At 44.1% G+C, this 15,745-nt stretch overlaps 1 protein-coding gene across 4 annotated transcripts in view; it reads right to left on the bottom strand.

The window, feature by feature from the left end:
• Nucleotides 1-60: 60 nt before the first annotated feature.
• Nucleotides 61-15,745, bottom strand: part of LOC138969384 (von Willebrand factor A domain-containing protein 3B-like) — a 95,547-nt gene continuing 79,862 nt past the window's right edge. For all 4 annotated transcript variants that reach the window (XM_070342162.1, XM_070342164.1, XM_070342163.1 and 1 more), the window contains 6 exons: nucleotides 15,133-15,223; nucleotides 10,762-10,881; nucleotides 8,144-8,265; nucleotides 6,222-6,483; nucleotides 5,131-5,365; nucleotides 61-3,042 (listed from right to left, as the gene is read on the bottom strand). In XM_070342162.1, coding sequence (XP_070198263.1) covers nucleotides 2,934-3,042; nucleotides 5,131-5,365; nucleotides 6,222-6,483; nucleotides 8,144-8,265; nucleotides 10,762-10,881; nucleotides 15,133-15,223 — 939 coding nt within the window. In that variant the 3' untranslated portion in view covers nucleotides 61-2,933. The remainder of the gene's footprint in view (nucleotides 3,043-5,130; nucleotides 5,366-6,221; nucleotides 6,484-8,143; nucleotides 8,266-10,761; nucleotides 10,882-15,132; nucleotides 15,224-15,745) is intronic.

The raw sequence follows: 15,745 nt of genomic DNA, 5'->3' as shown, positions 1-15,745 counted from the left end.
CACTCACAAGAAGAAACAGCCATACTTGCACTCACTCCTGAAAACTGTACAGAACAGACATTCTTTTGTTTCAAATGTATTATTCTACAGAAAAAAATAACACCCTTTTTACCAAATGAACTAGATCTACGTAGGATGCAGAATGGCAACAAATTTAAAAGGCACAGCTACCGAACAGACATGATTCAAATCAACAGCAACACTGGCTGATGGGAGCTTCTTGCCAGGCATGAAAATTCTCCGTATTTTCCGTATTTTCCGTATTTTTGAAAAAAATAAACCGTATTTTTTTTTTTTTTTTCCGTATTTTTCCTTTTTTTTTCTTTTTTTTTCCCTAGTCATAGTTATAGTAAAATAGTTTTGGGGCCATGTTTGAATCCAATTTTACGGTTCAGATAGCCCCAGATTGCACCAAATTGCACCCTTGAAAAAAAAAATTTCCGGGGGGGCATGCCCCCGGACACCCCTAGAAGTCTTGGCGCTTTGCGCCTGCGAAACTTGGCGCTTTGCGCCTGCGAAACTTGGCGCTTCGCGCCTGTGAAACTTGGCGCTTTGCGCCTGCGAAACTTGGCGCTACGCGCCTTCAATTTTTGTTTTCAGTATTTTATTTTTTTCAGTTTTCATGCCTGCTTGCCTTCTTTACTAAAGGGAGGATAAGGGGCTCTGCAGGTAACAAGTTCTACATGTTTAAAGTGCATGGCCAACAGACTACAAACAAAACATTTTGTTTGCCTAATTAGAAACTATCACACATATTTTCAAGAACTTGGATCAGATTTAGTATTACATGAGGTTAGAAAACAGGCTCTGAAACTAAAGAAAACAACGGTTTAAAATTGACGCAGGTCTGGTCCATTCTGTACCCTTAACAATGCTGGAGCTTTTCACACAGGCCCCAGTATTGTGCACAGTCTGCTATGCTGTTGGTTTCACTCATGTCTACACACAAACAAAAGGCACTGCTACTTTGTACTTGGAAGTTACCACAGATGCATTTCACCATAGAAACAAATTCACCATATTAAAGTAAAAAAAAAATATATATACTGATAAAAAACAGAAAGGTTACTTGTAAGCTTTCTGAAAAAGCTATCACTACAGAAAAGATGGCTCAGAAAATGACAGAAGCATTTATACACATTTATAGCACAAAAAAAAGGAAAACTGATAACATCAACAACAAAAATAGCTGCTTAAATGCTTGACGGAAAGGGTATTGCAGAAAGTAACAGGTGAAAACTAGAACATCATATCGATATAATACAAGATAATATTACAGTAGGACAGAAGAGGAATAACATCAGGTCATCAAAAATCTTGAATAAATAAACAACGTTCATAACTATCACATGAGATCAAACGTCAATGGACAATATATTATCAAAACACAGTATCACAGCTGTTGCAACAAAATGTACACACAATATTAGCAACTTAAAGCTAGCATTCACAAAAGTTACATGTTACAAGGTAGTGAAAAAAGGGGGGGGGGGGGGTAAAACGGAATAAAAGGACATCCAACTAAACATTAAAAAAACCAGAAGTAATTGGAAGTAATTTGGAAGAAGAAGAATGGAAGAAAAGTAAGATCCAGCTATGGCTAGTAAATATGTCTCGCTACAAACAGTTTAAATAGACTCATGTTAAACCGGATTCTATCATACGGTCAGAGACAATGATCCTCAGTTATACATGTTTGTATGGCAGACAAGTGAAAACAAGCATAGTATTAAGTATAAGTGGCATAACTGTTTAAGCAATAAGGTGAATATATATATGAATTCCACAAAAATGTTCAATTAGTCATAATATTCTAAACATTTATGCAAAAAAACACCTGAAAACTGTATTTTTCACACAGCCACTAAGTGACGAAGGATTTGAGTAGACTTAGAGAAACGAAATGTCATGCACACAAATATTCAGTCACCATAGGTCTACTATTATGTCGCACAAATATTTCTGTTTCTTCTTCTCCTCAAAAAGAGTCATAATCATGAAATGTACTCTGCTCGTAAATATGTTCACTCACACAAAAATACAAGGAAATGCACAACAGGATGTTCAGTGCTTCCTCATCTGTCCTTCGTTTTGTAGCATTTGTTATTTCACCGATGAGATTTCATGAAGGTCTTTGGTAGAAAAGCCAAACAACGAGAGCATTGTAACGATATTGTAACAGCTGTACAACAGATGGCAGCAACCTTTCAACTCTTCAAGGAGAGTTGTACAGATGTGGCATGTCAGTCTGGCGGCAGGGCGCAGGTTCACAAAGCAAAACTGGGTACCACCCAACTAGGTGTTATGCAGCCACAGGGTCGGATTGGTTGAATTTAAAATGTCGGACGCAAGAGTGAAAGCAAACTGAATAACGTCGTGCCGTTTGAGAATTATCAATCAATCAATCAATATGAAGCTTATATAGCGCGTATTCCGTGGGTACAGTTCTAAGCGCTTGTCGAAGAGTTGTCAACACAGGACTAACAAAGAAACTAACATCTACAGACGGACACGAACCCTATCACACACTAGCAAACCCTGATAAACATACAACAAACAACTGTTTAACAATTATGCGTTTGCTTAAGCCTTTCTCAAACGGTCCATCGCAGTGGTTGTTCCTGCTTTGTCATAAACTCATGGCAAAAGCCAAAATGTATTTGTTGTGATTTCAACCAAGCAGACCCCGCGGCTTGTTCCCGCCCAGTTGGGTGACACCCAGTTTTGCTTCGTACACCTCAGCCTCGATCTCAACTAAATATGTGTGAGGCATGTTGTATTCAAGCTTGCCTCTCATAAAGCTAGTAGTTGTAACTGTCCCACTTACAGCCTCTTTTCGGATGTTTACCACCTGTCATCTTTCAGCTGTTTGTTTTTTATTTCGTAGCCTGTGTAATTGTGTTTGTGATGCCTGAGGTGTCAAATGGTCCATCTCATAGCTTCCTCCCAAAGTCGGGCTGACAGATTTTCCAGAAGTAGGACGCCTCCTCGAAGTATCCCTGGCTGACCCAGTAGCAGAACAAGGGGTTCACGTCATCACGTCTGGAACAAAAACACAACAATTCTCATCTCCTTGTCTGTTGTCTCCTCACAGAAAAACACGGAATGACTGCAAAATGCACACACACACACACGCATGCACACACACACATGCACACACACACATGTGACCGAAGTGCTAAAAAAAGGATAGGTAGGAAGAGAAAACTCACACTTGTCTGTCACAGAACACACACACGCATGCAAGCACACACACACACACAACATGCATGCAAGCACACACACACACCATTCATGCAAGCACACCCACACACACACATGAGACTAAAGCGCTAAACAGATAAAGGATAGGTAGGAAGAGAAAACTCACAGTTGTCTGTCACAGAACACGCACACACACACACGCATGATACCAAAGTGCTAAGAAGACAATGGAAGAGATAACTCACACTTGTACGACACAGAACACACATACACAGCACCAAAGTGTGACAGAGACATAGAAAGAGATAACTCACTTGTACGCCACAGAACACACATACACAGCACCAAAGTGTGACAGAGACATAGAAAGAGATAACACACTTGTACGCCACAGAACACACATACACAGCACCAAAGTGTGACAGAGACATAGAAAGAGATAACACACTTGTACGCCACAGAACACACATACACAGCAACAAAGTGTAACAGAGACATAGGAAGAAATAACTCATTAATACACCACAGAACACACATACACAGCACCAAAGTGTGACAGAGACATAGGAAGAAATAACTCATTAATACACCACAGAACACACATACACAGCACCAAAGTGTGACAGAGACATAGGAAGAAATAACTCATTAATACACCACAGAACACACATACACAGCACCAAATTGTGACAGAGACATAGGAAGAAATAACTCATTAATACACCACAGAACACACATACACAGCAACAAAGTGTAACAGAGACATAGGAAGAAATAACTCATTAATACACCACAGAACACACATACACAGCACCAAAGTGTGACAGAGACATAGAAAGAGATAACTCATTAATACACCACAGAACACACATACACAGCACCAAAGTGTGACAGAGACATAGAAAGAGATAACTCATTAATACACCACAGAACACACATACACAGCACCAAAGTGTGACAGAGACATAGGAAGAAATAACTCATTAATACACCACAGAACACACATACACAGCACCAAAGTGTAACAGAGACATAGGAAGAGATAACTCATTAATACACCACAGAACACACATACACAGCACCAAAGTGTAACAGAGACATAGAAAGAGATAACTCATTAATACACCACAGAACACACATACACAGCACCAAAGTGTGACAGAGACATAGAAAGAGATAACTCATTAATACACCACAGAACACACATACACAGCACCAAAGTGTGACAGAGACATAGAAAGAGATAACTCACACTTGTACGCCACAGAACACACATACACAGCACCAAAGTGTGACAGAGACATAGAAAGAGATAACTCATTAATACACCACAGAACACACATACACAGCACCAAAGTGTAACAGAGACATAGGAAGAAATAACTCATTAATACACCACAGAACACACATACACAGCACCAAAGTGTAACAGAGACATAGGAAGAAATAACTCATTAATACACCACAGAACACACATACACAGCACCAAAGTGTGACAGAGACATAGAAAGAGATAACTCACACTTGTACGCCACAGAACACACATACACAGCACCAAAGTGTGACAGAGACATAGAAAGAAATAACTCATTGATACACCACAGAACACACATACACAGCAACAAAGTGTGACAGAGACATAGAAAGAAATAACTCATTGATACACCACAGAACACACATACACAGCAACAAAGTGTGACAGAGACATAGAAAGAAATAACTCATTGATACACCACAGAACACACATACACAGCAACAAAGTGTGACAGAGACATAGAAAGAAATAACTCATTGATACACCACAGAACACACATACACAGCACCAAAGTGTGACAGAGACATAGGAAGAAATAACTCATTAATACACCACAGAACACACATACACAGCACCAAATTGTGACAGAGACGGAGGAAGAGATAACTCACACTTGTCCGTCACAGAAGCGCACAACCAGAGCCCCGTCCTGGGCACCAATGATCTGTCCAGGCAGGAAGGCGACTTTATCTGGGTCGGCCATGGCAAGGACGCGATCGCCGATCAGCAGTCGCTGGCGTCGAGTCATCGCGCTGAAGATGTGGACTGGCAGCTGCTTGCTCTGCGACCCCTCGCTCCATCGTAACACGTACTGCTGACCTCCCTCCTCCACCTCCAACACTTTACCTGAAACACATGTTACCTTTTTACAGTATGTCTGTAACCCGTGTAACATTACCACTGTATGGTCTGTAATTCATGTAACATTACCACTGTATATCATACGATGCTTGTAACATTACCACTGTATGGTCTGTAAGCCGTGTAACATTACCACTGTATATCATACGATCCACGTAACATTCCACTGTATGGTCTGTAAGCCGTGTAACATCACCACTGTATATCATACGATGCTTGTAACATTACCACTGTATGGTCTGTAAGCCGTGTAACATCACCACTGTATATCATACGATGCTTGTAACATTACCACTGTATGGTCTGTTAGCCCTGTAACATCACCACTGTATATCATACGATGCTTGTAACATTACCACTGTATGGTCTGTAAGCCGTGTAACATCACCACTGTATATCATACGATGCTTGTAACATTACCACTGTATGGTCTGTAAGCCGTGTAACATCACCACTGTATATCATACGATGCTTGAAACATTCCACTGTATGGTCTCCTAGCCCTGTAACATTCCACTGTATGGTCTGGAATATGTGTAACATTACCACTGATTACATGCAACACACACCAAACTGGATGGCAATAAAGAGTTCCTTGGTTGCAGGTAATTGTCAGTTAGCAGTTCAGCTGGAAAAAAATGCAGCACCTTCTCAAAACTTTGATGAAGCTGACAGGGACACTCTTTCATGGCTGAGTAAGCTTTACTTTCCCTAGCTGCTGCTGCTGAGATAACAATGGCAAATCAAAGCCAAGCAGTGGAAGAGCTGTGTTAATATTACTGGCTGCCGCTGACTGTTGAGGCAGGCAGACACCAAGCAGGGCAAAAATAGCAAGACTTACCAGGGAAGTACTGGCCCGTAGTGTCATCCCTGGCCACCACAGACAGTCCCAGCATGCCACGCTGTCGCAGCTGTATGTGCAGCACATCATGGTTGTACTTGTCGCGTGGCAACCGGTACACCTCCGCCCTAGCCACGCTGCCGGTCTGACCGTCGTAGAACTGAACGGTCACCGTCTGCAGCATCTCATCCACCGACTGCACCACACCCGGCGCGTAGCTGCTGCTGTGAGAGAGGTGTAGTGCAACCACACGGTCCTCATCCTGTACAGTCATACACATATATACAGATACAGATACAGCAGAAGCGCCCTTTTAAGACCCCCCAATTTAAGACCTTGATTTTTTGTTATACAGATTTTCTGTTGATAACATCTGTTAATTCACCCCCTTAATTCTTAAAACACCTCTTCTTAAAGGCACAGTAAGCCTCCCGTAAACCATCACAGAGCTCCCCGAGCGTCTACATACAGTACAAGCATACTTCCATTTGAACGCTCACCGAACGGGAACATCCTGGCTGTTTTCTGTCGAGCGTGAGAAATTTTCAAAGAATTTATTTTCGTGGACTTGGTCCTCAATATCAATATCAATATATCAATATGAGGCTTATATCGCGCGTATTCCGTGGGTACAGTTCTAAGCGCAGGGATTTATTTATTTTTATTTTTTTGTGTGTATTTTATGCAATTTATATCGCGCACATATTCAAGGCGCAGGGATTTATTTATGCCGTGTGAGATGGAATTTTTTTACACAATACATCACGCATTCACATCGGCCAGCAGATCGCAGCCATTTCGGCGCATATCCTACTTTTCACGGCCTATTATTCCAAGTCACACGGGTATTTTGGTGGACATTGTTATCTATGCCTATACAATTTTGCCAGGAAAGACCCTTTTGTCAATCGTGGGATCTTTAACGTGCACACCCCAATGTAGTGTACACGAAGGGACCTCGGTTTTTCGTCTCATCCGAAAGACTAGCACTTGAACCCACCACCTAGGTTAGGAAAGGGGGGAGAAAATTGCTAACGCCCTGACCCAGGGTCGAACTCGCAACCTCTCACTTCCGAGCGCAAGTGCGTTACCACTCGGCCACCATCTTAAGATCCCCCTCTTTAAAGGTGGTCGTCTACATGTTTGCTTTTTTTCAATAATCATATTAGATTTTGCTAAAAAGTTATGTCAGATGATGAATGAACCATGGGGAAAAAAGTTATAGAAAAAAAAATATATGTAAAAAAAGATTTTATTTTGGGGTAGCGTGACTCACGCTTCCAATATTTTGTTTTCTGTTTGCTGAGAACATGTGCTTTGCCTAAAAATACTGACCAATCAAATTCATGTCACTATGCTTATAGCCACGCCCAAACAAGTGCAGCAACAGTTTGACACTGGAGCGCTGTCCACGCTTTTTTGTAAACGCACGAAATGCACGGGATTTGAGAGGAGTTTTGCGCTTGGCATTTTCCAAATAAGGATATGCTACTATGAGTACTACGCTGGAATACTACAATGAATTTTCAAACGGCTACACTGGCTTCGTCTTTCCTGATCGAAAGGGGGTGTATTGTTGATATTTGTAGATGATAGACTCTGCATTTTAATGGTCAAATGGCGATTTCGGTATAAAAATGTAGACAAGGACCTTTCAGACCTGATTTTCACAGATTTTGTTGAGGTCTTCAAAGGGGCGGGGGGCACTGTATAGCAATGGGCAAAATAGCCTATTCGTATCAAGTATGTATAATACTAATAAGTCCAGACTGGGAGGGTGAACACAATGTCTTGAATACACACAACCAAAAATGTTCACATAAAAATGAAAAACCATGCAAACACGCACACAGACACATCCACACAGGCGCAAGAACAAGCACTACAACTACAAACGGCCATGAGAAAGAAAGCAGCCTTACAGTAAGTGCAGGAGCCTTGTCATCATAGTCGGAGATAATGTCCTCTCTCCAGATGCGCTCCACGTAGCCTGTGGCGTCCTCCACGATGTAACTCAGGTCTCCCAAGTTCTGCTGTACAGTGCCTGCAGGGACAGTTAAAATCAAACAGTACATATTATCACAGAGTTATAAATCAACAGTACAATGCTCACACTTAACATCAAACAGTACATATCACACAGTTATAAATCAACAGTACATTTCTCCCAGTTAATATCAAACAGTACATATCACACAGTTATAAATCAACAGTACATTTCTCCCAGTTAATATCAAACAGTACATATCACACAGTTATAAATCAACAGTACATTTCTCCCAGTTACTATCAAACAGTACATATCATACAGTTATAAATCAACAGTACATTTCACCCAGTTAATATCAAACAGTACATATCATACAGTTATAAATCAACAGTACATTTCTCCCAGTTACTATCAAACAGTACATATCATACAGTTATAAATCAACAGTACATTTCTCCCAGTTAATATCAAACAGTACATATCACACAGTTATAAATCAACAGTACATTTCTCCCAGTTAATATCAAACAGTACATATCACACAGTTATAAATCAACAGTACATTTCTCCCAGTTAATATCAAACAGTACATATCACACAGTTATAAATCAACAGTACATTTCTCCCAGTTAATATCAAACAGTACATATCACACAGTTATAAATCAACAGTACATTTCTCCCAGTTACTATCAAACAGTACATATCATACAGTTATAAATCAACAGTACATTTCTCCCAGTTAATATCAAACAGTACATATCACACAGTTATAAATCAACAGTACATTTCTCCCAGTTAATATCAAACAGTACATATCACACAGTTATAAATCAACAGTACATTTCTCCCAGTTAATATCAAACAGTACATATCACACAGTTATAAATCAACAGTACATTTCTCCCAGTTAATATCAAACAGTACATATCATACAGTTATAAATCAACAGTACATTTCTCCCAGTTAATATCAAACAGTACATATCACACAGTTATAAATCAACAGTACATTTCTCCCAGTTACTATCAAACAGTACATATCATACAGTTATAAATCAACAGTACATTTCACCCAGTTAATATCAAACAGTACATATCATACAGTTATAAATCAACAGTACATTTCTCCCAGTTAACATCAAACAGTACATATCACACAGTTATAAATCAACAGTACATTTCTCCCAGTTAATATCAAACAGTACATATCACACAGTTATAAATCAACAGTACATTTCTCCCAGTTAATATCAAACAGTACATATCACACAGTTATAAATCAACAGTACATTTCTCCCAGTTAATATCAAACAGTACATATCACACAGTTATAAATCAACAGTACATTTCTCCCAGTTAATATCAAACAGTACATATCACACAGTTATAAATCAACAGTACATTTCTCCCACTTAATATCAAACAGTACATATCACACAGTTATAAATCAACAGTACATTTCTCCCAGTTAATATCAAACTAAATCAACAGTACATTTCTCCCAGTTAATATCAAACAGTACATATCACACAGTTATAAATCAACAGTACATATCACACAGTTAATATCAAACAGTACATATCATACAGTTATAAATCAACAGTACATTTCACCCAGTTAATATCAAACAGTACATATCATACAGTTATAAATCAACAGTACATTTCTCCCAGTTAATATCAAACTAAATCAACAGTACATTTCTCCCAGTTAATATCAAACAGTACATATCACACAGTTATAAATCAACAGTACATATCACACAGTTAATATCAAACAGTACATATCATACAGTTATAAATCAACAGTACATTTCACCCAGTTAATATCAAACAGTACATATCACACAGTTATAAATCAACAGTACATTTCTCCCAGTTAATATCAAACTAAATCAACAGTACATTTCTCCCAGTTAATATCAAACAGTACATATCACACAGTTATAAATCAACAGTACATTTCTCCCAGTTAATATCAAACAGTACATATCACACAGTTATAAATCAACAGTACATTTCTCCCAGTTAATATCAAACAGTACATATCACACAGTTATAAATCAACAGTACATTTTATAAATCAACAGTACATTTCTCCCAGTTACTATCAAACAGTACATATCATACAGTTATAAATCAACAGTACATTTCACCCAGTTAATATCAAACAGTACATATCATACAGTTTAAGGCTGACCATCTCAGATCTGGCTGTGCTTTTACATGGGATAAGAACTTGAACACATCGCCAAAAATCAATACCCAAACTGCTTGTTGTTTTGAGTTGTGTGCAGGTACGCCTTCTTCTTCTTCTGCGTTCGTGGGCTGAAACTCCCACGTACACTCGTGTTTTTTGCACGAGTGGAATTTTACGTGTATGACCGTTTTTTACCCCGCCATTTAGGCAGCCATACGCCGTTTTCGGAGGAATGCAGGTACACCTAAACACACATACAACTGCATGGTATCTCATCTAAAGTCGGGGTAACACCCGGAAATATGCCCCTTCTGGCGTAAAACTTAAAATTCTCTCTTTGTATGACGTACCTCTGTAGTACCAGCCGTCGTCAGAAAAGCGAGCCAGGACCTCCTCCGCTGGCTGCAGCTCAGGTAATGTGCGTCGTAGCTGTAGCAGACGTGGGGTCACGATGGGTCCCTCTTCCTCCTCTGCAAAATTGAAGGTAAATATACACGCACAATTAGCATGTAATGAAAAATCAGAAAATACTGCTCATTGCAACCGCAATCTTAATCCTTTTTGTTTGTTTTCAAAGCTGACAATGAACATGACAGAAAAGAAGCATATGGTAAAAAATCAACTACTCCTCGCTGTCTCTACTTTGCTTTCAAGAACAAACAAGAAGGGCAAAGCCCATACGACTCACATGCTTTACACATTTTTCCTACCAAAATACATGTGACCTTGACCCAAGGTCAAGGTCATCCAAGGTCATGCAACACAAAGCTGTTAATTCAAGACATAGGAAGTACAATGGTGCTTATTGGCTCTTTCTACCATGAGATATGGTCACTTTTAGTGGTTCACTACCTTATTTTGGTCACATTTCATAAGGGTCAAAGTGACCTTGACCTTGATCATATGTGACCAAATGTGTCTCATGATGAAAGCATAACATGTGCCCCACATAATTTTTAAGTTTGAAACAGTTATCTTCCATAGTTCAGGGTCAAGGTCACTTCAAAATATGTATACAATCCAACTTTGAGGAGCTCCTGTGACCTTGACCTTGAAGCAAGGTAAACCAAACTGGTATCAAAAGATGGGGCTTACTTTGCCCTATATATCATATATAGGTGAGGTATTGAATCTCAAAAACTTCAGAGAAAATGGGAAAAATATGAAAAATAGCTGTTTTTTAGGCAACATTTATGGCCCCTGCGACCTTGACCTTGAAGCAAGGTCAAGATGCTATGTATGTTTTTTGGGGCCTTGTCATCATACACCATCTTGCCAAATTTGGTACTGATAGACTGAATAGTGTCCAAGAAATATCCAACGTTAAAGTTTTCCGGACGGACGGACGGACGTCCGGACGGACGGACGACTCGGGTGAGTACATAGACTCACTTTTGCTTCGCATGTGAGTCAAAAAAGGGTGCGTTATGTATATACACACACACACTCACACACTATACCTACAACTAGGCAGCTTGCTCTTCCAATCCAATGCAGACTACTGAGTTACAGTGTACATAGGAAAAAGCGAGTGTAGTTTTCTCTGCAGCCAGGAAAATCGATTCCCCCGGCCCGATATGGACAGAATGTCATGTGAAAGCAGACGTGCACCACAAGGGACGGGACAAGCAGACGTGCACCACAAGGGACGGGACAGCAGACGTGCACCACAAGGGACGGGACAAGCAGACGTGCACCTCAAGGGACGGGACAAGCAGACGTGCACCTCAAGGGACGGGACAAGCAGACGTGCACCACAAGGGACGGGACAAGCAGACGTGCACCACAAGGGACGGGACAAGCAGACGTGCATCACAAGGGACGGGACAGCAGACGTGCACCACAAGGGACGGGACAAGCAGACGTGCACCACAAGGGACGGGACAAGCAGACGTGCACCTCAAGGGACGGGACAAGCAGACGTGCACCTCAAGGGACGGGACAAGCAGACGTGCACCACAAGGGACGGGACAAGCAGACGTGCACCACAAGGGACGGGACAAGCAGACGTGCACCTCAAGGGACGGGACAAGCAGACGTGCACCTCAAGGGACGGGACAAGCAGACGTGCACCACAAGGGACGGGACAAGCAGACGTGCACCACAAGGGACGGGACAAGCAGACGTGCACCACAAGGGACGGGACGAGCAGACGTGCACCACAAGGGACGGGACAGCAGACGTGCATCACAAGGGACGGGACGAGCAGACGTGCATCACAAGGGACGGGACAAGCAGACGTGCACCACAAGGGACGGGACAACAGACGTGCACCACAAGGGACGGGACAGCAGACGTGCACCACAAGGGACGGGACAGCAGACGTGCACCACAAGGGACAGGACAGCAGACGTGCACCACAAGGGACGGGACAAGCAGACGTGCACCACAAGGGACGGGACAGTAGACGTGCACCACAAGGGACGGGACAACAGACGTGCACCACAAGGGACGGGACAGCAGACGTGCACCACAAGGGACGGGACAGCAGACGTGCACCACAAGGGACAGGACAGCAGACGTGCACCACAAGGGACGGGACAGCAGACGTGCACCACAAGGGACGGGACAGCAGACGTGCACCACAAGGGACAGGACAGCAGACGTGCACCACAAGGGACGGGACAACAGACGTGCACCACAAGGGACGGGACAAGCAGACGTGCACCACAAGGGACAGGACAGCAGACGTGCACCACAAGGGACGGGACAAGCAGACGTGCACCACAAGGGACGGGACAGCAGACGTGCACCACAAGGGACGGGACAACAGACGTGCACCACAAGGGACGGGACAAGCAGACGTGCACCACAAGGGACAGGACAGCAGACGTGCACCACAAGGGACGGGACAAGCAGACGTGCACCACAAGGGACGGGACAGTAGACGTGCATCACAAGGGACGGGACAGCAGACATGCACCACAAGGGACGGGACAACAGACGTGCACCACAAGGGACGGGACAAGCAGACGTGCACCACAAGGGACGGGACAGCAGACGTGCACAACAAGGGACGGGACAGCAGACGTGCACCACAAGGGACGGGACAGCAGACGTGCACAACAAGGGACGGGACAAGCAGACGTGCACCACAAGGGACAGGACAGCAGACGTGCACCACAAGGGACGGGACAGCAGACGTGCACCACAAGGGACGGGACAACAGACGTGCACCACAAGGGACGGGACAGCAGACGTGCACCACAAGGGACGGGACAGCAGACGTGCACCACAAGGGACGGGACAAGCAGACATGCACCACAAGGGACGGGACAAGCAGACATGCACCACAAGGGACGGGACAGCAGACGTGCACCACAAGGGACGGGACAACAGACGTGCACCACAAGGGACGGGACAAGCAGACGTGCACCACAAGGGACGGGACAAGCAGACGTGCATCACAAGGGACGGGACAGCAGACGTGCACCACAAGGGACGGGACAGCAGACGTGCACCACAAGGGACGGGACAAGCAGACGTGCACCACAAGGGACGGGACAACAGACGTGCATCACAAGGGACGGGACAGCAGACATGCATCACAAGGGACGGGACAGTAGACGTGCATCACAAGGGACGGGACAGTAGACGTGCATCACAAGGGATGGGACAGCAGACGTGCATCACAAGGGACGGGACAGCAGACGTGCACCACAAGGGACGGGACAGCAGACGTGCACCACAAGGGACGGGACAGCAGACGTGCATCACAAGGGACGGGACAGTAGACGTGCATCACAAGGGACGGGACAGCAGACGTGCACCACAAGGGACGGGACAGCAGACATGCACCTCAAGGGACGGGACAGCAGACGTGCACCACAAGGGACGGGACAGCAGACGTGCATCACAAGGGATGGGACAGCAGACATGCACCACAAGGGACGGGACAAGCAGACGTGCACCACAAGGGACGGGACAGCAGACATGCACCACAAGGGACGGGACAGCAGACGTGCACCACAAGGGACGGGACAACAGACGTGCACCACAAGGGACGGGACAGCAGACATGCACCACAAGGGACGGGACAGCAGACGTGCACCACAAGGGACGGGACAACAGACGTGCACCACAAGGGACGGGACAGCAGACGTGCACCACAAGGGACGGGACAGCAGACGTGCACCACAAGGGACGGGACAAGCAGACGTGCACCACAAGGGACGGGACAGCAGACGTGCACCACAAGGGACGGGACAAGCAGACGTGCACCACAAGGGACGGGACAGCAGACGTGCACCACAAGGGACGGGACAACAGACGTGCACCACAAGGGACGGGACAAGCAGACGTGCACCACAAGGGACGGGACAGCAGACGTGCACCACAAGGGACGGGACAAGCAGACATGCACCACAAGGGACGGGACAGCAGACGTGCACCACAAGGGACGGGACAGCAGACGTGCACCACAAGGGACGGGACAAGCAGACGTGCACCACAAGGGACGGGACAACAGACGTGCACCACAAGGGACGGGACAAGCAGACGTGCACCACAAGGGACGGGACAACAGACGTGCACCACAAGGGACGGGACAACAGACGTGCACCACAAGGGATGTGAAAGCAGACGTGCACCACAAGGGACGGGACAAGCAGACGTGCACTACAAGGGACGGGACAGCAGACGTGCACCACAAGGGACGGGACAAGCGAAAGAAAGTGCAGTAAGCTGAGACAGGTACAACATACAGGTAAAAGTGTCCTCACCTGTTTGTTCCTCCCCCTGCTGGTCCTCTTTCTCCCCACTCTCCTTGTCTCTCAGTCGTCGTTTCAGCTTCTTCATCTTCCTCTTCATCCTCTGAAACACAGCACCATGGCAACCGCTTCAGACGTAAACCACTGCATGCTTGTTTTTCATTTTACTGACTACTGTCACATTCATCTACACAAGATCATTTATATTTCAATAAAGCCCCAGAACAGAAATCTTTGAATTCGTCCTGTTCCAGAAGCTTCCCTTTCAAAAGCAACTACAGTAAAACCTGTCTCTAACGGACACCCTTGGGGAATGGTAATAGTGTCCCTATTAGACAGGTGTCCCTTCTTCACAGGTGGAGGGGCCGGGGCAATATTTTACAAAGAGCACGTAAAATGAACAAGACACTTTTTGTCAGTCCTGTAGTATGTATTTATTGGATTGAACATGAGACTCACTGAAAATGTGAGTAAACAAATGATACATGTAGCAAACAACAACAACAACAACACCCCACCCCCCTCCCACCTACCCCGTTCCCTACACACACTGTGCATTCAAACTCACGCAAGTCGGACGTCACAAAGCTAAAAATAGCTGACTTCATCAGTCATTCAACGGGAA

Source organism: Littorina saxatilis, linkage group LG6 (genome assembly GCF_037325665.1).
Source record: "Littorina saxatilis isolate snail1 linkage group LG6, US_GU_Lsax_2.0, whole genome shotgun sequence".
Taxonomy (NCBI): Eukaryota; Metazoa; Mollusca; class Gastropoda; order Littorinimorpha; family Littorinidae; genus Littorina; species Littorina saxatilis.
This window is presented reverse-complemented; position numbering and strand designations above follow the sequence as displayed.